The sequence below is a fragment of the Ursus maritimus genome, unplaced genomic scaffold (assembly GCF_017311325.1).
Source record: "Ursus maritimus isolate PB19 unplaced genomic scaffold, ASM1731132v1 scaffold_8, whole genome shotgun sequence".
Classification (NCBI taxonomy): domain Eukaryota; kingdom Metazoa; phylum Chordata; class Mammalia; order Carnivora; family Ursidae; genus Ursus; species Ursus maritimus.
Genome location: NW_024426996.1, coordinates 50,937,132 through 50,963,835, shown reverse-complemented (window position 1 = coordinate 50,963,835; position 26,704 = coordinate 50,937,132). Strand labels below are relative to the sequence as shown.

General features: G+C 39.8%; 1 protein-coding gene across 2 annotated transcripts in view; it reads left to right on the top strand.

Annotated features, from left to right (window-relative positions):
- The window catches only part of WDR19 (WD repeat domain 19), a 107,423-nt gene that overhangs the window by 50,478 nt on the left and 30,241 nt on the right, over window positions 1–26,704 (top strand). For both annotated transcript variants that reach the window (XM_040624959.1, XM_008701408.2), the window contains exons 15-27: window positions 2,289–2,438; window positions 7,748–7,895; window positions 8,024–8,228; window positions 10,636–10,795; window positions 10,997–11,107; window positions 13,537–13,646; window positions 17,847–17,904; window positions 20,649–20,789; window positions 20,871–20,953; window positions 21,418–21,501; window positions 22,706–22,852; window positions 23,172–23,296; window positions 25,367–25,479. In XM_040624959.1, coding sequence (XP_040480893.1) covers window positions 2,289–2,438; window positions 7,748–7,895; window positions 8,024–8,228; window positions 10,636–10,795; window positions 10,997–11,107; window positions 13,537–13,646; window positions 17,847–17,904; window positions 20,649–20,789; window positions 20,871–20,953; window positions 21,418–21,501; window positions 22,706–22,852; window positions 23,172–23,296; window positions 25,367–25,479 — 1,635 coding nt within the window. The remainder of the gene's footprint in view (window positions 1–2,288; window positions 2,439–7,747; window positions 7,896–8,023; window positions 8,229–10,635; window positions 10,796–10,996; window positions 11,108–13,536; window positions 13,647–17,846; window positions 17,905–20,648; window positions 20,790–20,870; window positions 20,954–21,417; window positions 21,502–22,705; window positions 22,853–23,171; window positions 23,297–25,366; window positions 25,480–26,704) is intronic.

The window sequence follows — 26,704 nt, the reverse complement described above, 5'->3', positions numbered from 1 at the left end:
CATCTGTCTGGGGGGTCAGTAACCTTAATCCCTGTGTTTTTCAAAGGTCAACTGCAATCTGTTCTCCATTTCTGTGATTTGGCATTTAATGGTATTACATAAGTAGAGTCATACACCATGTAACCTTTGGGAATTGGTCTTTTTTCACTCAGCATACTTCTCCCTGGAGATTAACTTGAGTCATTGTGTGCATCAATAATTTGTTCATTTTTATTGCTGAGTAGTACTCCGTGGTATGGATGTACCAATTTGTTTAAGCACTCGCCAATTGAAGGGCGTCTGAATTCGTTCCAGTTTTCAACTGTTGCCAGTGAAGCTTCTATAAAAGGCTCATACACAGGTTTTTGATGGTAGCACAAAACTTGTGTGAACAAGTTTTCACTTCTCTGTAATAGATTCCCAGAAGTAAATGTGAAGTTACGACCTCACATCCACTATGATGGCTATACTCAAAAAGTCAGGTAATAGCAAGTGTTGATGGAGATGGAGAGGAATCAGAACTCTTACACACTGCTGGTGGGAATGTGCAAATGGTGCAGCTGCCTGGCAAAACACTCTCGTAATTCTATAAAAGATTAGACATGGGGCGCCTGGGCGGCTCAGTGTGTTAAGCATCTGACTCTTGATTTCGGCTCAGGTCATGATCTCAGGGTCATGTTATCCAGCCCCAGATTGGGCTCTGTGCTCAGTGGAAGTCTGCTTGAGATTCTCTCTCCCTCTGCCCCTCCCTGCTCTCTAAAATAATAAATAAATAAATCTATACATAAATAGATAAATAAATAGCTACCATATGACCCAGGAATTTTATTCCTAGGTTATACCCAAGAGAAATGAAGATGTATGTCCACAAAAAAACTTGTACACCAGTGTTCGTAGCTATATTATTTGTAATAATCAAAAGATGGAAATAACCCAAATGTCTGTCAACTGATAAGTGAACAATATATGGCCTATCCATACAATTGAATATTCTTTGACAGCAAAAAGGAATAACATATTGATACATACTGCAATATAGATGAACCTTGAAAACATCATATTAAGTAACAGGAAGCAATCACAGGAGACCACATTTTGTATGATACCATGTATATGAAATGTTCAGAATAGGCAGATCTATGAATATAGAAGGTAGATTGGTGGTTGCTTAAGACGGTGGAGGGGGAGTGGAATGAGGTTGGGGGCATTGAGGAAAGACTATTAAATGGGGTTTGTTTGTGAAGTGATGAAATGTTTTAAAATGAATCATGATCAAGTATTATACAACTCTGTGAATATACTAACAACCATGGAGTTGTACATTTTAAGTGGGTGAATTGCATGGTATGTGAGTTATACCTCAATATGCTATTATTTAAAATAAAAGTGCAGGCATCTTTAAAAAAAGGGGGAAAGGATCAGTAAAGGATATCTGGGTGGGTCTGTCCTGGGCTTCTTTATTCCGTTCCATGATCTATGTGTCTGTCCCTTTATTGATATGGCACAGTCTTGATTACTATAGCCATACAAAAAAAGAGTCTTGAAGTTGAGTAGACCAAGTTTCCCACCTTATTCTTTTTTTATTCAAAATTGCTTTAGCTATTCTAGTTCCTTTGCCATTTCATATAAATTTTAGAATAATCTTGTTTATATCTACAAAAAATCTTGAGATTTGTATTGAAATTATATTAAACCCATGTATCAGTTGGAGAAAATTAGCATGTTTATTGCAGTGAGTCTTCCAATCCATGCACACAGTATTACCCCCCCCCATTTATTTAGATCTTTGATTCTTTCATCAGTGTTGTATAGTTCTCAGCACCCAAATCCTGTGCAAGTTTTGTTAAATGTATACCTAAATATTTCTTTTTTTGGAATGATTGTGATAATGTATTTCTAAATCTTAGTATCTATAATTCATTGCTAATAAATAGAAATACAATTGATTGCGTGAGGTGGTTTTGTTTAATTTTCTGATTTGTCTTAAGTAACAGCAAGCATATTTAAAAATAACATGATTTGAAAGTTATTCTTAAACAGTAAGGATATTTCCTGTAAGTGGAAAATCTGAAAATCAATTATGCTTTAATATTACTAAGAACATTAGAACTAATTGACTATTGAATCACATGTACAATCTTACTTTCTTGGATCTGTACCTTTACATGTTGTAAATATTAGCTTTAGATTCTTCCTGCATGAAAAATATGGTACATTTTCTCTTAAAATTGGAAGCGTGTTAAGTGTTTAAAGTATTTTCTTGACAACCTTTACATTCCTATTACTGGATTTTTTTTTTTTTTTTTTAGACTGGTGTTATTCAGTATTTCTACATCGAAGACTGGCAGTTTGTTAATGATTATCGACATCCTGTTGGTGTGAAAAAGATTTTTCCTGACCCAAATGGAACCAGATTAGTTTTCATTGATGAAAAAAGTGATGGATTTGTCTACTGTCCAGTAAGTCTGGAAAATTTCTTAAGCATTCATTTTTTAAAAATGTAATATGCAAAGAAAAGTTGTTTTTAATATATATTATGTATAAAATCATTTTTTCTTAATTAGTTCAAGGATTAGAATACTTTGTTAAATCATGTTTGTGATCCATTTTTACAACTATTTACATTAAGGAAACTTTTTCCATTATTCTGCAGTTTTTCAGTGTCAGTCCCAGAAAGATTTTTTAAATGGAAAAATAGTTATATTCTGTACCACTTTAACCTTATTTACTGCACAGTATTACAGTATGTCTTGATGTACATGACTTTTCTCTCCAGGTATGCAATAAGCTTCAGAGGGCAGGGACTCCTTTCTGCCCACCTCACTTGATTTTCCTCTTCCCCTAATGATCCTGAACAGAAAGAAAAGGTATTTTTGTATATCTATTAAAAACAGATGGGCCCTTTTTAGAATCAGTTACTCTTATTTTTATACATTCCTTACTTTTGCGAAAACAAATTAGAAAAAGGAGATGGGTTTTTATATCATTTACTATACTTGGATTTTTCATTTACTTACTTTTGATATCCAGTTAATGATTTAGTATGTTCTTGGTCACAGTTCACGTAGCCTACAGCTGCTCTCAGATGCATCTTTTTTTTTTTTTAAGATTTTTTTATTTGAGAGAGAGAGAGACCTTGAGCATGAGCAGGGTGGGGAGGGACAGAGGGAGAGGCAGACTCCCCACTGAGCAGGGAGCCCCACATGGGGCTTGGTCCCAGGACCCTGAGATCGTGACCTGAGACGAAGGCAGACGCTTAAGACTGAGCCACCCAAGTGCCCATCTCAGACACATCTTAATAACTGTTCCCCTGGTGTCTGTGCTTTGCCACTCAGTGAAGACCACTTGCCCTCACTGTCCACTTCACTAGATACTGGACTTCCTCCCTCCCTCCCTCCCTCCCTCCCTTCCTTCCTTCCTTCCTTCCTTTTCTCTCTTCCTTTCCTTTGTTCCTGTCTGTCTCTCTTTCTCTTCCTTTAATCTTTTTCTTTTTTTCTCTTTTTATCTTTGATAAATCTTTGTTATCTTTGATAAATACACCAGGTTTCCACAGGAGTACCTGGATTATTTAAGCAAAATTCCCAATGTGTCAATTCTTATTCAACCTATTCCTCTTCCAGTCACAGAACAAATGAGGGAAAATGACCTAAATAGGAAGATAACCCTGAGTTCTTTCTACTTGCTTAGGACATTCCTCTTGTACAGGTGCCCTTTCTGTAACAGGGTCCCTGTCCAAGCCGCCCGACATCCCCACGTGGGCTCACCACAGATGCAGGTACCTAGAAGGGAGGCAGGGAATCAGGGATGTGACAGGAGTTAAGTCAGAATGGGGGTCTGACTGCTAGAGAAAGGATGAAGACTTAGAGCAGTCCGAACGAGCTGATGCATTTGTCTTTCACCTTTTACAGCCTGCTTTCCTTGACAGTCTCTGTTACAGAGGCTACATGACCTTCCTCACGGACTTGCTGTGAGGTGTCAGTGAGTTGATTCTTCCAAACCCATGATCAGGCACGTGGTAGCTATTTAGCAGGTGTGATCTAAAGCCCCGCCTCTTTATTGCTTTACCACCCTTAAACCCCTTAAGTTCCAGAATTATCTCACTTGCTGCTGCCCGTTCCACTCCTATTTCCAACTCTAACCTACAGTGATAAGAAGAAAAAAGTCCTGGTGAAACAAAATCCACACAAGAGACTGTGTGAGAGCCAGGCTTTCCCTACCCCAACCTGCGGGCAGCTGTTTGCTTTTATCCAAAGTCAGATCTCCCTGCTAGGTTGGAATCTGAGGTGGTTGGGCATGATATCCACGGGGAGTATGGCGCCCACAGGAGTGAGTTCCTCTTGTAAGTAACACCAGACACTCCTTGTGCAAGTAGGGCAAGCTCGGCAGGGAAGGGGAAGGCGGGCTTGTGGTGCGGAGCCTTCCCCACCGCGCAGGGCACAGAGGAGGGGGCGCCCAGGCCCCTGGACTCCAGCCCAGAGTGCCAGGCACTTGGTTGGATTTGGTCACTCACCATGTCCTAGCGTGTTCCCACTGCGGCCTACTCTGCTCCTCCTCTTCAGGGAATCTGACAGAAACATTGTTTCTGTGGTGCACATACGTGAAAATCTGTAACTATTCAGATCTTCCGTAGGAAAAATCTGCACAGAATTTCTGTACAGAAAATTTGTAACTGTGACCGCTGTTCCTCTTTAAAGTGCTTGCATTTACTGCAGGTTCCCTTCATATGTGCATTTTCTCAACCAAGTTTTCCGCACTGTGTGCACGGTAAGGAAGTGACCGACATTATACAGTAGAATTGGGAGAGGTGACCTGTTCCTTACAAACGCCCTCATACAACAGCCTTGTACCCCATCACTCTCTAAAGGCCCATTAAGGATGACGTGATATATTACAGGAAGTTCATAAATAGGTGGGTGTGGTAGTTAAATGCACGGACTCTGAAGACAAACAGACCTGGACTTAAGATTAGTAATAACAACTAATATTTTTGTGCTGAGTACTCCTTCTATATATCAGGTATCTCTTAATCCTTATAGCAGCCCAGAGATAAATACTCATATATTTTTTTATGTAAACTTTAGGCCCAGACTGGGGCTCAGACTGATAACCCCAAGATCAAGAGTCACACATCCTACTGACGGAGCCAGCCGGGCGCCCCCAGCAAATACTCCTGTTATTGGCCATTTTGTACATGAAGAAACTAAGATTAGAAAAGATAAGTAATTTGTCCAAGGTCACACAGCCAGAAAATGGCATCTGTGGTCTGAGCCTAGGGTGGCCTCCTCCAGAGCCCTCACTTTGATCGGAGGCCCAGTTTCACCGTTTATGAAACAGGTGCAGTGCTGCCTACCGTGTAGCTTGTTACGTGAACACGAAACGGGACGATGTGTGTGAAGCGTGTGGTACAGTGCCTGCTATGTGATAAGCCCTCCGGAAATGGTTACCTGTTTAAAAAAAATTCTGCCCCCAGTCCAGTGGCACTGGTGTGCACATCTGCACAAACCAGGTCAGTGTGACACAGTGGTTAGAAGCATAGACCGGGGGCCAGACTGCCCGCCTGCTGGGTCCAAGCCCTGGCTCGTCAGCTTACTCGCTGTGTGACTTTGGGCACATTTCTTGGTGCCTGAGCTGCCTCGGCTGCAAAATGAGCATAAGAATGCCTTTCTTGGGGGCGCCTGGGGGGCTCAGTCGGTTAAGTGTCTGCCTTCAGCTCAGGTTATGATCTCGGGATCCTGGGATTGAGCCTGTGTCAGGCTACTGACTTCAGCTCAGGTCATGATCTCAGGTCCTGGGATCGAGCCCCGATTAAGCTCCCTGCGGGAGCCCGCTTCTCCCTCTCCCCCTGCCCCTCCCCCCACTCGTGTGGGCACGCGTTCTCTCACGCACGCTCTCTCTCACTCTCAAATAAAATCTTCAAAAAAGAATGCCTATCTTGTACAATATGAGGTTAGAATTAAATGAGGATGCATATAAATAATTAGCACAATGCCTGATAAGTAGCACTATCTAATAGAAATATAATTAGAACCACATATAATTTTAAATTTTCTGCTAGCCACATTTTTCTACAAGAAGATAAAAAGAAACAGGTGAAATTAATGTTAACGTATTCAACCCAATATTATTCAGTATGTAATCAATATAAAAAAATGACTGGGCTGTTTTACCCTCTTTTTCGTACTGGCGCCCTGAGATCTAGTGGATAGTTTAAACTTAGATCTCAGTCAGACCAGACACATTTCAGTGTTCACATAGCCACATGTGGCTGTGAATAGTGGCTACTATATTGGACAGCACAGCTCTATAGTATTGTTCTTTGCAAGAATCTTACATTTCATACTTATTTTGAGAGCAAGATGGGGTAGGGAGGAGGCGGGTATCTCTCAGCTTCACATTCAGGGCATATATAAGCCTGTCTGCTGAGGTCCCTGGAATATGTGCATTGATTTTTTTTTTAATAGCTTATATCAGTAACAGTATGTTTTATATTTATTGGAATGCATTCTAGAGAAGTTTTGGAAATAAAACAGACCCAGTGGAATTTACTTGATTTTCAAATATGTACGAATTAATCTGTTTCTTCTCTAGCTGGAGCATTTCTTTTTTTTTTTAATATTTTTTTATTATATTATGTTAGTCACCATACAGTACATCCCTGGCTTTTGATGTAAAGTTCGATGATTCATTAGTTGCGTATAACACCCAGTGCACCATGCAATACATGCCCTCCTTACTACCCATCACCAGCCTATCCTCTGAAGCCCTCAGTTTCTTTCTCAGAGTCCACAGTCTCTCATGCTTCATTCCCCCTTCTGATTACCCCCCCTTTCTTTATCCCTTTCTTCCCCTACCGATCTTCCTAGTTCTTATGTTCCATAGATGAGAGAAATCATATGATAATTGCCTTTCTCTGCTTGACTTATTTCACTTAGCATTATCTCCTCCAGTGCTGTCCATGTGGAAGCAAATGTTGAGAACACATTCTTTCTGATAGCTGAGTAATATTCCATTGTATATATGGACCACAGCTTCTTAATCCAGTCATCTTTGGAAGGGCATCTCGGTTCCTTCCATGATTTAGCTATTGTGGACATTGCTGCTATGAACATTGGGGTGCATATGGCCTTTCTCTTCACTATATTTGTATCTTTGGGGTAAATACCCAGTAGTGCAATGGCTGGGTCATAGGGTAGCTCAATTTTTAGCTTTTTAAGGGACCTCCACACTGTTTTCCAGAGTGGCTGTACCAACTCGCATTCCCACCAACAATGTAGGAGGGATCCCCTTTCTCCACATCCTCTCCAACAGTTGTTGTTTCTTGTCTTGTTGATTTTTGCCATTCTAACTGGCATAAGGTGGTATCTTAGCGTGGTTTTGATTTGAAATCATTAGCCATCAGGGAAATTCAAATCAAAACCTCACTAGCTGGAGCATTTTTATACCAGGTAGTGAACATTTTCTGAACACAAGTGTGTTCGTAGCTTAAATTTCTGTTGTCTTCAGCAGCTTCAACCTTTTTTTTTTCTTAAGCTGAAGCCTTGTGTCCAAACTTGTCGTTTTTCCTGAAAACGCACCAAGTTTTACATAAAAGCCTTGATTTGCCATACAAACCACAGGTTTTGTTTTGTTTTGTTTTTCAAGCCAGATCTGGTAGAGGAATCTGGTTGGGAAAGCTATGCCAGCCAAGGCAACAAACAGGCTCCTACCAAGACCAGCGATGACAATTTCAGTACAGCCTTGGGACAAACCTGTAAATCCTGTTTTGTAGGTGAATGATGCTACCTATGAGATTCCAGACTTTTCACCAGCCATTAAAGGAGTTCTTTGGGAAAACTGGCCGATGGATAAAGGCGTGTTTATCGCTTATGATGACGATAAGGTGTACACTTATGTCTTTCACAAGGATACCATACAAGGTACTTAATCACTCTTTTGTGCATTTGTTGGTAAATAAATTTCTGTGACAATGATATTAAAGCATTCCTTTCTGATTTGTGTGCTGAGGATCCGCTTTTCACATTAAGATGTCTGTTTTCACATCTAGGATCCAAGGTGGTTTTGGCTGGAGGCACCAAAGTGCCCTTCTCTCATAGACCTTTGCTGTTGTACAACGGGGAGCTGACCTGCCAGACACAGAGTGGGAAAATAAACCCCATCTGCCTGGGCACCCACAAGTTCCTCGGCAGTTTAAAAGATGTGGGGCCCAAGGAGATGCGGCAAATGCTGACGCAGGCTTTAATGCTCCAACGGTAGGGCTCCGAACACTTCTCGGGAGCTTCTCGTTTGCTCTTGTGATTTTAAAGGTCAAATCCTAAAGTAAATGGAGAGAATAGTATTCGCCTTGTTTACAGGATTAGCGTGAGGCTCAGATAAGATACCGGGAGGAGAATGTGTGTAATTCTGAAGGAAGTACTAATGTCCTAAGCCCTTCAGAACAAAGATATTTCTCACCGCCCAAATAGCACACTTATTGTGAAATCCTGATAAGCCTAATTATTTCAACTAAGTTTGGTTTTGCCTTGTTTGGGATTTCCTTTTTCTGCTTTTTCTTCTTACCCGGTACGGCCGCTATGAGTCTTCCTTGGTGGTTCTGACTATGTCTTAAAAGTTGTTGCTGTTCCTTGGGGTCCCCTGAGCCCCCTTTTCTCTCCTCTAATTATTCTTCCTGGATGCATCTCCTCTGCTTACGTGGCTTCAGTAGCATTGATAAGAGGCTGACTCCAGAACGTCCACCTTCACTTAAACCTGTATTTACCACTGCCTACCAGTCGTGTGTTTGGGAGTCCATGAGCTCCTCACACTTGCTCTGTTTACAGCAACTCATCTTCCCCAGCCCCCTCTTTCCCCCAGTCCTAATCCCACATGCACATGTCCCAGTACACATACCAACACTTATGCACACCCACACACCAGCCCCTTTTCTCCCCGCACCCCCCCCTCACCTCCCCCCCCCCCATACTCTCCCGCTAACTCAGGCCCTCACTCGGAATAAAGTGTAAATGTAACCTCTCCCCGACTGCTCTGTCTGCCGATAGCCTCATGACGGTCTCATCTGTTTGCCACGCTTGGAAATACCAGTCTGATCCTCTCACTCCCCTGCCGGAGATCTTTCCCAGTGCCTTGAGGAAGAAATCCCTCCTCCCTGGGGACCTCAGCATGCCGTCCTAGACACTTGCTTTAATACCAGCCTCAACCGTCCCTTCGTCCGCTCCCTCTCTGTTCCGCTGGCTGCTTGAACGTGGTTCTTTTCCTCATTCTTTGCCTTGGCACATACAGCCTTCTCTTCCTGGAATGCCCGTCCTCTGCGTCTGTCTGCAATAACTCCGTATTCTTCACACTCGCCTGAGCCCTCTCCTGCTCCGGGATGCCTTCCCTGCAGTCCCCTCACCCCTGGCAGCCTGGGTTGGGGGCCTTCCTGGTGGATTGGTTGCCTCAGGGCTGTAGACACAGTGGTTTAGAGCACTTTCCCCCCTACACTGCGTGATGGTCTTGGGAGGCCTCTAAGCCTCACTTTTCCTCAACCGTAAAGGAGAAATGACAATATTCCTTGGTGGATAGGGCTGTTAGGGTAATCCAGTGAGAGAATGTATGCAAAGCGTTTGGCACAGATTCACGGATTGGAAGCACTCAGTTACCTCTGTCACACAGTGTCATGTCTTCCACCTTCCCCAGTCCTGACCACATGTAGGACAGTGACCGTGTGTTTGATCTCTGTATCCTGGTTCCAAGCATAGTTTCTGGCACAAAATAGGTGCTCAGAATAAATGCGTATTGCGTGGGAAAATGCGTAGGTGACTAGATGGAAAGATGTAATACGTTCACTGATGTATCAATCCCACAGAAAGTTTAATTGGCATTTTTGGTCATGTTTTAAACCAGAGGTCGGCAACCTTTTTCTGTTATGGACCAAATGGTGAGCATTTCAGGCTTTAAAAGCCATGGGATTGCTGTCACATCTACCCCCGTCAGCTGTTGTAACACAAAAGCAGCCAAGACAATCCATAAAAAATTGGGCTGAGTGGCCTTGTTGCAGTGAGACTTGAGTCATGGAAGCAGACAGCTGACTGGATTTGGCATGTCGGCCATAGTTTGCCGGCCCCTGTTATAAACTTCCAAATAGGTAGGAGTAGAGTACTATTAGACTTACGGGAGAACAGACATACTTTTCACCTGTGTGTGAAGTAAACCCAAAAAAAAACAAAAAGAGTTAGTTGTTAATGAGGGAGAGTAGTTACACAGAGTAGATCTAGGTTAGTAAAAGAAATTCAAGAAAAAAACATTTTTAAAAAAGATTTTATTTATTTATTTGAGAGAGAGAGAGATAGTGAGAGAGAACACGAGCAGGGGGGAGAGGGAGAAGCAACTCACCACTGAACAGGGAGCCCAATGCAGAACTTGATCCCAGGACTCTGGGATCATGACCTGAGAGCCAAAGGCAAACGCTTAACTGACTGAGCCATCCAGATGCCCAAGAAAAAAATATTTATACAATAAAGGAAGAAAAGTTTATGTAGTTTTTCATAACTTGGAAATGATTACAGATAAAGAAATGTTTTGCAAAATTTAAGACCTAACATTAAATTATATATAACCTGAAAATTGCCAGCTAGGGGGCAAGTAGGGCTCCCTGATTAAACCGATATATTCAAATGGTAGGTTTTCTGATGCTTGGGACTTGTGCAAGGTTCTGAACGATCGCGCTGCCTGGGATGAGCTGGCCAGAGCTTGTCTCCATCACATGGAAGTAGAGTTTGCAGTCCGCGTCTATCGGACAATCGGGAATGTTGGCATGGTGATGTCCTTGGAACAGATAAAGGTAAACAGAATCTCATGAGAATTACTACATTAAGGTTTAAGTGGTACTTATTCAATCATTTTAAGTTTCTGCGGTTGATCTTACCTAACTCATCGGCAAGTTAATTGATAGAAACTTACCACTTCCTACTAAGCAAAGACTTTAAAAAAGAAAAAATGAAACCCTTGTATTTCTTCTCATAAAAACTGCTTTTATTTGTAGGGAATAGAAGACTACAATCTTCTGGCAGGGCATCTTGCCATGTTTACTAGTGATTTCAACCTGGCTCAGGACCTGTATCTTGCGTCCAGCTGTCCTATTGCTGCCCTGGAGGTATGGCAGCAGGCAAGGGTGGGAAGACCATGCAAAGGGGGGGATCCCCTGTGTATAGTTAAAATTTCTTAGCACTGGAAACCACATGCCTTCCCCCTCCTGGAATGTAGACATTTCAGCTTTAAGACCCCTGAGTATTCATTAACTTCAAAAATACTTTAATTCTGTGTTCGGTGGAACCATAAAAGGCATGTTATTGTAAGGTTACCAAATAATTTCAAGTCTCACTGTGTCCAAAGAGAACAGATTATGTAATTTACAAAAACTCATGCATGTGGAAACAGCCACGGTTTATCGAGAGTCCAAATGTGCCAGGCACTTTTCTAAGCACTTGACATATTTTAACTCATTTAACCCTCACAGTAATCCCAAGAGATAGTTATTTTCTCTATTGCCAAATGGGGAAACTGAGGTACATGTATCTTTTACTTGACATATGAGGTTCTCTTGTGTATTGAGAGGTGGACTGAGGACCTTAGTTTCCCAGAGGTGAGCATTTCAGGGGAAGGACTAGAACGGAGGGAAGGACCTAGCTCAGTGCAAGGGCGCAGTGGCTATGTAATGGAATAGCAGTTAAGAACAGGGACTTTAGGGTTAGACATGTCTGGCTTCAGATACCAGCTCTGCGTTACCCTGGACAAGTTATTTAATCTTCCTCTGTCCTGGGTCCCATTTCTTTAAAGTGGGGGTAACAATATGTGGCCAACAGGGTTGTTGTAAAGATTTAGAAATGAGGCTAGATCTTCTGGGACAGTGCCTGATCAATAGTAAAGATGCTGGGCGCCTGGGTGGCTTAGTTGGTTAAGCGGCTGCCTTTGGCTCAGGTCATGGGATCAAGTCCCACATCGGGCTCCTTACTTATCGGGGAGCCTGCTTCTTCCTCTGCAACCTCCCCCCCCGGCCCGTGTGTGCTCTCTCTCTGACAAATAAGTAAAATCTTTTAAAAAATAGTAAAACCACAAAGTGGTAGCTACTGTCATTAATATTATCCTACCTCACATCAGCATTTCCACAACTACACAGAGGAGGTGTTTTGAAAACATACTTGCTATGAGTTCTCCAACTTCGTTTTTTCATATTGTTCTACAGCAAATTTTCATTTTTAAATTTTAAGTGAACTGAATTTTGTTTTAACAAAAAAATTCAATTTTATATTATTTGCAATAATTGAGGACACTCTGAGAGATTTTCAGAACTTGGTCTGGCACACATTGAAGGAGGAATATGGTTGCGATATGAAGGCAAAAATGTCACCTTAACTCTTCTGCATTTAGCTGTGAACGCTTGGCCATGTGCTACCAGATTTGTAAAGGATTTGAGGTGATGACTTCCCCGTAGAGAGAGGTGATTGCACCTGTCATTTCTTTAACCTCACTTTGAAGGCTGAGGAGTTAGCTAGGTAAAGAGGTCAGAGGCACAGCCCTACCGCTCAGCTCTGCCAGGTACTAGCAGTCTAACTTTGTATATAAAACTAGCCTCTCTCTGCCTCAGTTCCTGGATCTTTAAAAGGGGTACAAGAAAAGTTCCTTGCAAAAGGCCCAATTAGGAAAAGTAAACAAGCTAATGCCCTTGAATAGTACCTGGCAAAGAATAGCACTTGAAAAATGTTAGTTGTTATGAATTCTTTACAAAGTGTGAATAAAGTGAGGAAGAACTCTAAAGATTCTTTAGCGGTTAGTTTATGTCTGGCATTGTGTACCAGATGCAGGTAGAAGACCGCAGGAGCCAGGAAGAAAGACACAGTCACATTTTATGTTTGTTTGCTGTTATTCGTGTTGTGATACAGCTGCAGATTTTCTCAGGAAATAACCTCCATTCCCCCCCCTTTTTTTTTAATATTTTACTTATTTAGTTGTCAGAGAGAGAAAACACAAGCAGGGGGGAGGAGGGGCAGAGGGAGGGGGAGAAGCAGGCTCCCCATTGAGAAGGGAGCCCAATGTAGGACTCGATCCCAGGACCTTGGGATCATGACCTGAGCCGAAGGCAGACGCTTAACCAACTGAGCCACTGAGCCGTCCCACATCAATTCCTATAGTAAAATATTGCTCATTTTTTTTATTATCTCCCCCCCTAATAAAAATTAATCTTAATTGATTGGCTTGATTTTAATTCAGTCTAATTTTTTCCCATTGGTAAAAATTAAATACTAAAGAATAATGTTTTGTGAGGTAGGATTGAGTTTTGGAGGACCACAGACCATTGTAATGGTAAGATGTATTTGCTCTCCAAGACCCAGTTTTACCCCTGTGGGAGCTTTGTCACTCCCCCCAAGAATGTACGCTCCAGTCATGTATTATCCTTGCCAAGGTGTCAAGTTCCACTTTTTAAACAAAAAGCTTTTTTGATCACTTCTGGTAAAACTAGCACTGTATGGTGACTGTGCAGAGGGATTTGTTCATTTGAAAGTAAGGTGTCTCTCTTGCCGATAGATGAGAAGGGACTTACAGCACTGGGACAGCGCCCTGCAACTGGCAAAGCGGTTAGCCCCGGACCAGATACCGTTTATATCAAAAGAATACGCTATTCAGCTTGAGTTCACGTAAGTCCTTCTCTTTACGTTCTTCGGTCAGTCACTAACTGCTGAATATCTTCAATTCCAAACTTCACTGGAAGGCCCTCCATTAATTGTAAGGAGTAGAAAGCTGTATTATTTGTACTTCCAAAAAGATGTCTTCTCTCACTAGTGAAGGCTTGTCCAGGCCTTCATGCACTTTGCTTTTCAGCATCAAAATGGAAGTCGGGGTGTAAGCCTTTCCTACACTGAGAGTCTGGACTCTGTTTTGAGTCACACTTGGCCAACAACAGTTGTACGTAGCGTCGGGGTGACAGACTGCTTTTCACAGCCTGTGTTCATGGTCTTGACGTTTTTGAACACTTTGAGGATTTGCAGTGTAATTTCAAGTCCTATTAAAAAAAAACAACACAGGGCGCCTGGGTAGCGCAGTCGTTAAAGCGTCTGCCTTCGGCTCAGGGCGTGATCCCGGCGTTCCGGGATCGAGTCCCACATCGGGCTCCTCGGCTAGGAGCCTGCTTCTTCCTCTCTCACTCGCCTGCTGTGTTCCCTCTCTCGCTGGCTGTCTCTCTGTCACATAAATAAATAAAATCTTTAAAAAAAAAAAAACAACAACAACAACAACACAGAATTTGGTCTACATCTTCTGTTTGCTTTAAATTATAGTTTTTCTCTCTTCAAATCGAATTACATATGGATAAAAATGAGGGTTGAAAGTTAAGCCAGAAGCTCTTGAGTAATAATCTTTCATGTTGCATGAATAGGCTTCACACATCTCTCCTACCTTGGGCAACAATCTCTCCCAAGAGCTTTAGAGTTTTCTGGTGCTCGTCATTGCTTGATAGTCTTAATGGTCAGTAGTCTTAACTGACAGACTATAGATTTTTATTTCATTGCTGCATAAAAGCATGAGATTAGAAGCATTCAAGATCCAGTTTAAAGTTACAGGCGGCCATGGTCAGTGTGACCAATGCGAATACCTATAGAGACGATTCAAGTGAGTAATTTGCTTGCAAATCAAGTTCACACAGGTATGTACAATAACAACTCTATCACAACTGGACAATTTCTTTTGACATTTATTATACATTTCAATTTCAAAAATAGTGAAATGTGGAAAAGTATTGGCCTTTGAACAAAGAAAATATGGTTCTAACGGTTTTTTAAAAGTATTTTTTATATAGTTCCACTTTATTTTCAGCAGACTTTGGATTCATTGAGAGTATTGACACCCAAATTATAGCTGTAGAAATCATTCTATCAAAAGTAGTCTTTCATTTCTAATCATTCTGTCTTATTTGAAATTTTACATTTTACAAATAAAAACTTTTTAGAGTTTTATTTCTTTTGTAGTCAACCTCAATTTAAATTTGTCACACATCTGCCCCTTAGAAAGTAACTCCATAGGGGCACCTGGCTGGCTCAGTTGGTAGAGCATGCGACTCTTGATCTTAGGGTTATGAGTTCAAGTCCCATGTTGGGTGTAGAGATTATTTAAAAATAAAATCTTATTTAAAAAAAAGTAACTTCATATATTAAAAAGGACAAATTACAATCTTAGTGCATAACATATGGGCCAAGGTCTCCCAGTGCCTTGGCCCTCCATCTCTATCCTGAGAGTGACAGGGTCTTAGAGCACAAAGCCTCTGTGCTGAAGGGAAGAGGGTCGTTACATTGGGAGATGACCCACCATATCCTCCCAGACCACAGACACCCTAGTAAACCCTTGGACCATGGAGAAGACGTTTATTTTCTCTTTTTTGGAGGAAATCGAAGCTTTTGTGGCAAACTCTCAAACTTTGTCTTATTATAATCGGGTGAGCTGAAGCCAGTTGAAAGCCAGTGCTTTGTTGTTGATATTTTTTAAAACTTCCAACACTTTCTAGCCACCAATTCCCAAAACTTTCACGGCTATTTGGACTCTGATCTAGACAGACACCCCAGTCCCCAACAATCAAGAGTTTCCTTTGTAATAATAGTAACTAAGTAGGTAGGTCTCATCATCATCGAATACCGCGGTAGCCATCCGCTCTGATTTTGACACCTAAGACCCCAGACCTCTGCTTAATTCCACGTCTGTTTCATATGCATCCAAGACCTTGATTAGGTCAAAGCGGAACCAGTCTGTCACCTGTGGGGAGGATTTAGTTCTCTAGTCTGAGAGTAGACTAACCAGCTGGATCCATATGAGAGTTCCAAAATAAAATAATTATAAAGTGAGTAAGCTAAAATAATGTAAAAATAAAGTGCTCAGAAATTTTAACTCAGCCTCTCCTAACTGGGCTTGCCCAAGGAAAACCTCAGGCTCCTGATGGAGGAACTGTTACTCCTGTTGTCAGGAAACATCCCCTGTGTTGACATAATTGGGTCCAAATATTAGAAATTTCCACTTAGAAACCCTTGTGACCATGAAGCCTGAGCTGTCCAAAACAAAGTTCTCAGTCAGCAGAACACATTCCTTGTACACCAGTAGGTGAGGAAACTGAATGGGGCTTAGAGAGGTTGGATAACTAACGTCAGCTGATCAGGCGGAGCTCAGATAATGCCATTTTCAGAGGAAGGTGGATCTCCACATGTGTCTTAGCCAAACATCACAGGATTCCTTCTGTCCCAGATAATCAAAACAAGATAAGAAATAGGTCTTCTGGATATGCAGATCCATGTTAGCATCAGTTATGGGAGTATTATTATTATTTATATTCTGTATAATACTTTTTATCTCAGTAAGGACAGGGCCCTCAATATTGTAATCCTAAGCGTGTTCCTTCATTTCTACCCTCATCCTTTCAATACATATTCTAACAAATATTGGGCCTTTGGAAAATACATTCATTTTTATGGTCACATGATTGTCATATAGTGCCCTAAAAGAGATCATCAAAAGTGGCCTATTCAGAAGACACGAACAAACATGTTTCCAAAGAACATATACAGATGGCCAGCAGACACGTGAAAAGGACTCAGCATCACTCATCATCACGGAAATGCAAATCAAAACCACAAACAGATATCATCTCACATCTGTCAGAATAGCTAAAATCAAAAACACAAGAAACAGCAAGTGTTGGTGAGGATGTGGAGAAAAAGGAACCCTCGTGCATTGTTGGTGGGAATGCAAGCTGGTGCAGCCACCATGAAAAATAGTGTGGAGGTTCCTCAAGAAATTAAAAATAGAATTATCATATGATCCAGTAATCCCACTACTGGGTATTTACTCCAAAAAAACAAAAACGCTAACTCAAAAGGATGCACGCAATCCTACATTGACTGCAGCGTTATTTACAAGAGCCAAGATATGGAGGCAGCCCAAGTGTCCATCGATAGATGAATAGATAAAGAAGATGTGGTGTGTGTACACAATGGGATATTACTTGGCCATAAAAAAGAGGGCAGTCTTGCCATTTGCAATTACTCGGGTGGATCTAGAGGGTATAATGCTAAGTGAAATTAAGTCAGTCAGAGAAAAACAAATACTATGTGATTTTACTCATGTGGAATTTAAGAAACAGAATAAATGAAGAAAAAAGACAAAAAACCATAATCTTAAAAATAGAGAACAAACTGGTGGTTGCCAGAGGGGAAGTGGGGGGGGGATGTGAAATGGGTGAAAGGAATTAACAGTACACTTATGATGAGCACTGAGGAGCGTATAGAATAGTTGAATCATTGTACCTGAAACTAACATAACCCTGTGTGTTATACTTGAATTTAAAAAATATTTTTTTTTTAACACAAAGATTTCCCCCCCAAAAGTGGCCCATCACATTTAATGTAGCTCCCAAAAATGCCTAACATACTACAAAGTAAGTACTCTACAGTCTAGCATAATCCAGCTTTATAATTGTTATTTTTTTGAGAGAGAGGGACTGCGTGCACTAGTCGGTAGGGGGAGAAGGAGCAGAGGGAGAGCGGGGAGGGAGAATATTAAGCAGGCTCCATACTCAGCTTGGAGCCTGAAATGGGGCTCAGTCTCATGACCCAAGAGATTATGACCTGAGCCAAAATCAAGAGTCGGATGCTCAACTGACTGAGCCACCCAGACACCCCCATAATTATTTTCAAAGTACCAAATAATAATGAACTGCACTTGAAAAAAAAGCTTATATGTTGTGTATCACATCTTTTCTGAGCTCAAGCAACTCAGTGACAAAGACTATCTTTTAAATCTTGTATATGTAAATAAGATACATATTTATATATTTAAATTCACTCTGATTTTTTTTTCAGGGGTGATTATGTAAATGCTTTGGCTCATTATGAGAAAGGAATAACTGGTGATCATAAGGTAACCTTGAATAAAGATATGTGTAATTATCTTTAGGTTTGTTAGTTTCATTTAAAAAGCCATGGTCTGAATTGCATTTTATTTATTCAATATCTAGTAGGTGAGCTTTTTTTCGGTTTATTAACAACTTTGCAAGGATATAGTTAAATCATTTAAAAACACTTAAAAACTAAAGATGAAAATATTTTTATCAGTCTGAAAAAGTTATATTTTCCTTTGTATGCTAACTGTGAGCATCTTATTAATGTTGGGAGTAAAATTTTTATACCTTCCTACTTACAGGATACGATTTTCACGAGGCTTTTACTTTTACTTTTTTAAAAAGTTTCAGTAACCGTGGTAGAAGTCTGTTCGGCCACTTCATCTGTCACGGTGTATCTTTTATGATGACCCTGGAAAGCTGGACTTTTGCCCACTATTCCAGACCATTCTCCCATCCCAGAATTTTAGCTCAAGAAGCCAAATTTTGTAATACAAATTGAAGTTTTTACGTGATGTCTTGTAAAGATTGAAAATCTTATTTCCTATTTTATATCTAGAATTTTTATTACAGAAGTAATACAATTTCATTACAGTCAATTTAAAAAATCACTGCAGTGTAATGCGAAAAGTGAGTCTGCCATTCTCTCCTCTATCACACGACTCAGTGGTAACCAGTGTTCATAGTTTTATATATTTCCACAGAGAATCTCTTGTAAGCATATACATATGTATGAAATATGGGTTTTTACTGAATATGAAATCATTCATTTCCATTCATTTAGCAAAGATCAACTGAAATCCGTTCCATGACAAGCAGCATTCTGCTTTCTTCATGGTCTTTCAAGTCAATACATACAAATCGATTATAATCTAAGAGTTTCTAATATTCTCTTGTTTAGATGTAGCACAGTTTTTTCATCCACTCCCTTATTGAATTATTATTGTTTTTGCTTTTCTACTATCAAAATACTGCAATGAATATTCTAACTACCTAAGATAGTATTTCTGAAGGCTATATTCTTATAGATGGGATTTCTAGGTCATAAAATACATGCTTTCAATTTTTTATAATGTCAAGTTGCTCTCCTAAAGAATTTTTAGCAACCCTATAGCTATAGGCCATATGTGAAAGTGTCCATTTCCCCCACATTTCCAACGACATCGAATGTTATCGTTTTATCTCCTCTACCAATTTCATAAGCAAAAAAAAAAAAAAAAGATATTTTGTGTGTATTTGATTATTAGTGAAGCTGAGCATGTTTTATTTATTGGCCAATTATATGTCTTTTTATGAATTTCCTAATCATATCCTTTGCCCTTGTAACTCGGGTTTTTGATATTTTCTTTGGCTACATATATTTTAGGTGTTTTTTTTTTTTTAATCTGTGTTATCAAATACAGCAACCGCTATCCACACATGGCTATTTAAATTATTGAAAATCAAATAAAATTTAAAATTCAGAGTTCCTCTGTCACACTGGCCATTTTTCAACTGCTCAAGAGCCACTTGTGACTATTAGCTACCATGTTGGCCCAGGCAGATACAGAACATTTCCATCATCACAGAATGTTCCACTAGCCATGCTGCTTCACATAAAATGCAATCCGACATTATATTTCACTAGTACAGGTTAGTTACGTAAAGTTTTTATGTTATATAAAGTTACATAAAGTTTTTAATGTTCAATCATGTCTGGTGGAGAAACCTTCAATTTGATAAACGGTTTTTTCCTTAATTTTGTTGATAGCATTTATGCTGTGTGTATCAAGCATATTACTTCTTACGTAAAATTTTATACAAAGACGACGTACAAAGATATACAAGGCATTATGACAAGGGGTAGTAAAAATTCATTGTTAAGCGTAAAAGAGCTAGACTTCTTTTTTCTTTTTTTAAAGATTTTATTTAAATTCAAGTTAGTTAATATGTAGTGTATTATTAGTTTCAGGGGAAGAATTAGTGAATCATCAGCTGCATGTAACACCCGGTGTTCATACATCAAGTGCCCTCCTCAGTGTCCATCACCAGTTACCCCATCCCCCATCCACCTCCCCTCCTGCAGCCCTCAGTTTGCTCCCTATAGTTAAGAGTCTTTTACAGTTTATCTCCTTGTCTACTTTTATCTTATTTTTCCTTTCCTTCCTCTATGTTCATCAGTTTTATTTCTTTTTTTTTTTATTGAGATTTTCCTTAATCTCTTTTTTCTTTTTTTTTTTTTTATTTAATAATGATTTTTTATTATATTATGTTAGTCACCATACAGTACATCCCCGGTTTTCGATGTAAGGCTCGATTATTCATTAGTTGTGTATAACACCCAGTGCACCATGCAATATGTGCCCTCCTTACTACCCATCACCGGTCTATCCCATTCCCCCACCCCCCTCCCCTCCTGCAGCCCTCAGTTTGCTCCCTATAGTTAAGAGTCTTTTACAGTTTATCTCCTTGTCTACTTTTATCTTATTTTTCCTTTCCTTCCTCTATGTTCATCAGTTTTATTTCTTAAATTCCACATATGAGTAAAATTATATGGTATTTGAAAAGATCTAGACTTCTAAAGAAAAAAATAAAACTTTCTAACAGGTGATTTAAAAAAAAAAAAAGAAAGAAAAGGACTCAGTGTTATTTCATCATCTTGAGATTTGCCCTAAAGGATTAATGAAGGTAGTGTTTGGGCTCATTTTAGATTTAAATTAATTGTTTCGCTGAAATACATCAGTTTAACTTACGGTCTGATTTGTTATTTGCCTTATGATTCCAGGAACATGATGAAGTGTGTCTGGCTGGAGTGGCCCAGATGTCCATAAGAATGGGAGACATACGCCGAGGGGTTAACCAGGCGCTAAAGCATCCCAGCAGGGTCCTTAAAAGAGACTGTGGAGCCATATTGGAGAATATGAAGGTGTGCTTTTTTTCTGCATAAATATTCATGCACTCTTATATATAATAAATTCAGTGTTTTAATAATCTCATATTAATTTAGCAATTTTCAGAAGCAGCCCAGCTGTATGAAAAAGGTCTCTATTATGACAAAGCAGCCTCTGTTTACATCCGCTGTAAGAATTGGTAAGAGTTGCTAAAATTTGTTCTGAGCAAGATGTGGAAATGAATGGGTCCTGGTGGTCTCCCCTATTATTTCCTTGCTGTTCCTTCTGCCTGGACATCCTGTTCCCTCTTCTCTTTATCTCTTTCTTCTTTCTCAATGAGTTCATATTCATAGTCTGCTTTCTAAAGAAAGCATCCTATCAGTTTGGTGTGGGGAAATCCCTAATCAGACAAATGACTAGAGGAAAAAGCCCATTAGTCCCCAAAGAGCTAAAGAACTGCCTTCATTTTCCCCCAGAGAGGGTGGGCAGGGGTGTGGTGTCAGAAGGAAAAGCAGTTACACCTGCTTTTACCTATAGGAGCCAAGATTTCTTTAAAGATCATGATAGCTGCATTTTGAATCCTAAAAACTAACATTTGGTTGTAGGGAGCTACTTTGGGGGTGAATGTAGTGCTGACATTATTCTCCTACACCTACATTCTAGGGCAAAAGTTGGTGAGCTTCTGCCTCGTGTTTCTTCCCCGAAGATTCACTTGCAGTACGCCAAAGCGAAAGAAGCAGATGGAAGGTTTGTATGGTTTCTCAAATTCATACAAATTGAAAGCACCGTGTGAGTTTGATAAATTAACCATTGACCTTTGCAACCTCTATGAGTGGAGGAAGAAAACATCTTTTCCCTTCACCTGGCCTGAAGTGCCAGACTGTTCAGTTTCTCCCATATCATATATACCTCAATTGATCCCTTGTGTATTCAAATATAGGCTACTGTCTCTTTTTATTTGAGAATTAAATGCTAAAAGTTGATATTTTGATATAATACGGCATGAAAACAAAGCGATTGTCCTTTTACTAAGAAGGATAACTTAAAGATGCAGAGAACAAAAACAGTGAAGAAATACGAACTCCACACCTGTGACTGCACAGTGCGAGCCGCAGAACACTGTCAAGATATCGCAATGGATAGTTAATGTCCTAAATATACAAAGATTCTCTGACCTTGATATAAGAAACTCAAAGTCGGAGTCCCAGAGGAGGAGACACAATTATGAAATTGTATTTCATACACACATGAAAAAGCTCTACCTCACTAATAATAATTAAAGCAACAGTCTGTTATTTTAATCTGTCATATCATGAAAGAGTTTAAACTAATCACCGGACTGTCAAAATGCACTCCGTATACATGACTGATGGAAGTATAACTTCTATAGCCTTTGGAAAGTTATTTGGCAATATATATGGAGAGATTTTTAAAGGTCAATACCCTCTACTTTTAGAAAAGCGACCGTAGGAACCAGAGCTATTCACTAAATGTCTCACTAAATGGAAAGCGCTGGAGAGCTAGTGGGGAACGAAGAGAAGTTCAAGCTCCATCTAGAGGTCGACATGCAAAGATTTCATATGTTACTCTCCGCTGTATCTGTAAATGTGAAATAGTGTGTATTTTCTGTTTTCTAAAATAAGCTTATATTGCTATTATAATCTTCCCACTGAAAAAGAAGTGAGGGAAAAAAAGTAAAGTGTAAAAAATTATATGGGTTCAGATATAATGAGAAAATGCAATTCAGTATTAACATTTTACTGTTAGTTTATCAAACCTCTAAAAAGAACATGTTTTAGTGAGATGATTCCTTGTATTCTTTCTGATGAAGAACAAAGAAGTTCAAGAAAAATAAGCAACCACCATCAGTACAAAATTGTCCCACTATTGACATTTTACCCCAAATGTGACCGTGTTACGAAAGCTTTTCTGGACTAAATATTTCTTATAGATACAAAGAAGCTATTGTGGCTTATGAGAATGCAAAACAGTGGACCAGTGTAATCCGCATCTATCTGGATCACCTCAACAATCCAGAAAAGGCTGTCAGTGTTGTCAGAGAGACCCAGTCTCTGGATGGCGCCAAAATGGTAGCCAGGTAACAGAATGCCTTATTTTTGAACTTCCAAAACCTAGCCTTAAAAGAAAGCCCCCACTTCCCGTCGTCACATAAATAAATTCAAAGGGAATATTGATTCTTCTTAAATTTTTTTGTTAGATTTAAGTGTTTAAATTCGAAGTCTGTTTGTGTGGTCAGCGTGTGAGCGTATGCTTTTCAAATATAAGCGTATAGTGTAGAACTGCAATGTGCCTAGTTTTTATCTTTAAATGGCTTCTCGTAGTTGCAAAAAGATTTTATTTTGCAAATGACAAACTTATTTTAAATGAGTCAAGCTGATTAAAGTACTTTGTTTTAGGTTTTTTCTACAGTTGGGTGACTACGGGTCTGCCATCCAATTTCTTGTTATGTCCAAATGTAATAATGAAGCTTTCACACTGGCTCAGCAGCACAACAAAATGGAAATCTATGCAGACATTATTGGTAAATACCGCTGTTTGCCCTAATTTCTCTTAAAGATTTGTATCATAGGAATACTTGAGTCTTACGATCTCAGTATCGTATTGGCATGCCCACACTCCATTAATACATAGACACATGCGTATCTGTATGTTACTTGTCAGATTTCAAGATTCCTACTGTCTTAAAGTGAGATGGAATTATAAGACCATTTTTAAAAATTAAGGTTTTGGGGGGACCTTTAAAAGAGGTCAGATTTCCCAAATTCGGCTGCTTGTCAACCAGTGTTAAAATAAGGTTCCAAAATGAAGGCGACAGAAAACACAGAAGAGTTTTTTAAGAAATATTTTCATGAATTTTTAAAATTGACTTACAAATTAAGATTATGTGATTATACTTTCATGAAGAGTGATATACACAAGATGTGGTTTTCCAGAAGAAAGTCCAAAAGAGAATTTTATGTTCCAAGAACACCTGCTCATAGGTTTTCTTCCCTTGTTTGCAATTATTCTTAGAAACTACTGAAATAATTTCAGATTCTCATTTTATAAGGACCATACACAACATTATTTGTGGTGGTATTTTGTTGTTTTGTTTTTATTGTGGAAAAATATACATAACATAAATTTACCATTTTAACTGTTTTTACATGTACAGTTCAGTCATATTAAGTACATTCGCATTGTACAACCATCACCACCACCCATCTCCAACAAAACTTTTCCAGCATCCTGAGCTAAAACCCTGTACTCAGTGCACAGTATCTCCCCTTTTCCCTCTCCCCCAGCCCCTGGTAGCCACTGTCCTCCTTTCTGTCTCTATAAATTTGACTATTCGTAGTATGTCATGTAAGTGGAGTCATAAAGTATTTGTCCTTTTTTTAAAATTTATTTTTATTTATTTTTATTTTTTATTTTTTTAAGTGGGCTCCCTGCCCAGCATGGAGCCCAGTGTGGCGCTTGAACTCACAACCCTGAGATCAAGACCTGAGCTGAAATCCAGAGCCAATGCTCAGCAGACTGAGCCACCCAGGCGCCCCTGTGTTATTTTGCTTTTTAAAATTCACAACATGACCATAAGAATTAATGATAGGATTTATGAGAAAATTTTTATTTCAGTCTTTAAGGGAACAAATAGGTGAAAGCATCTTCTAATATGTTAGAAAGCCATTCAGATAATTGGAGAAAATAAAAGAGCTAAAGAAAAAAAGGAAATAGAGATAAAAACAACATTAGAATCATTAATGTTTAACTTGACAGATGACATTTCTGTCTTAACACTGCAAATCACCATAGCACTAACGAGTTTTAAGTTTTTCTCATTTCGTAAGGATGTGGCTTATCCTGTGTCTCGTGCACGCGTGTGTGCACGCGCACGCACACACACACACACACGGTTACTTTTCTCCACCTCTCGTTACCCCCTTCTCGCATACACTCTCTGTGTACCTTGGGCTGGAGGCCCAGGGCTGTCGTCACACTTTGGTGTGGTAATGGGCCTCCGACTCCCCTGGGTAAATGTAAACAATGATTTGAGGTCCTTCTTCCTCTGCGCTTAACATATTGAAGCTTCAAGCCAAAAGAAAAACAGTAATTATCTTTAAATGGCATCTATGGCCTACTTGTTATCTCCTTACTTGTCTGACAAATACAGACAGTTGTCTAAACCAGGCATTGCTGAGACAGGGAGATGGATGACATTTGTATTAAGGTTGACCTATGATTGTTCTGAAACTCTAGGCACATCATGACTGCGATTATAGTCCTCCTAGTTGTTCCTGTTTCAGGAAATGAGATTGAGGCTCTTAAAGATGGATAAAAGTCACAAAGGGTGATGTCAAACCACAACCTCGTTTCTCACAGAGCCTCATCATTTCCTGCCCTGATTCCTGTTTAAGAGTTTAAAAGATGGAACAGAGTTGATATTTGGGGTCATGACGGTGAATGTATTTTGTGATGAAAACAAACACTGATATTAACACTGATATTCGCAGTTAAAATTTTTTAATCACCTGTTTTGAGAGCTTATTTTTAAGTTAACAACAAAAGGTAAACAAGTGTTCTCCGATATTTACGGAATGAACTCCTGTTGCAGGTTCTGAAGGTACTACTAATGAAGACTATCAGAGCATCGCCTTGTATTTTGAAGGAGAAAAAAGACATTTTCAGGCTGGAAAATTCTTCTTGCTGTGTGGCCAATATTCACGAGTTAGTATTTCCCAAGAAAATTTACATTGAACTCCACAGGAATGCTTATAGGAAATATTTTTTTAAATTTATTTAAGTAATCTCTATGCCCGATGTGGGGCTCAAACTCACGAGCCCGAGATCAAGAGTCACGTGTTCCACCAGCTTAGTCAGCCAGGCACCCCAGAAATATTTTAAAATATATTATGCTCCCAGACACCCAGATCTGAAATCTGAGTTAACTTTAAGTCATTCTCTGTCTCCCACAGCCAATCATTCTTCCCCTGTAGTACCTCTGACATCTGTCCCTTTTCATTCTAACTACCACCAACTTAATTCAAACCTGGCTCACCTCACTCACTATTAGATTATTACAATATTATTTCTATTTTCCCTGTTTTTAGTTTCTGTCCCTGTAACTCATCCTTCATTTTTGTTCCCCAAATGGTACGTACTTCCATTGCTAGAGAGCCATCCAGCAGGGATTTCAGGCTCAAGCATGGGATGCAACTAAGTGAAGCTGGGCACTCGCCATGTGGCAAGTTGGGGACCACTGGGTGGCGCCTCTTTGGTCTGAAGGAAATAGCTTTCCGCTTCCAGAACATTGTTGCCTTTCAGGAGTTGGTCCTACTAATGCCAGATCAGAGGATTTTTCATGAAAAACAGAAGTCTTGGTCTCCCAGTTTTGAAATATGGGCCCAGATATTTGTATAATACCTCGCCTGCCAAAGAAACATGTCTGTGTGTGAACTCTTCCGGCCACCAGTTTACGGTTTCTGGCCACTTAGATAAAGTCCAGACTCCTTATTGGCACTCAAGAGAATTCCCACAAATTGACCAGCGAGCCGAAACTTCCCAGCCAGCTGTTGGCATCCAGCCGTTTCCATTGAAACGGCTTTTTTTCCCCATCCCTGTTCTCTTCTAGATTCCTCTCTGCCCTCTTCCCCACCTACCACGGACCTGTTCATCTTCAAATCCTTTTTCCTGGGTGGCACCTTTGGGATCATCCCCATGTTTAATCAACTTTTCTTCCTCAGAGCACCTATGAAAACAACTGGTCATACTGCCCATTTGTCATTTAAACTTTTATAACCTTCAGTTTCTTCATAGGTGTGGTGTAGTGTTGAGGAATTAGCCAGCTGTGACTTAAAATAATCGGTTCCTTATCATATTACACAGATCTCCCCAGTTAGATTGCGCATAATACAACAAGAGGGACCGTATCGCGTCATTCCTGGGGTTCTCC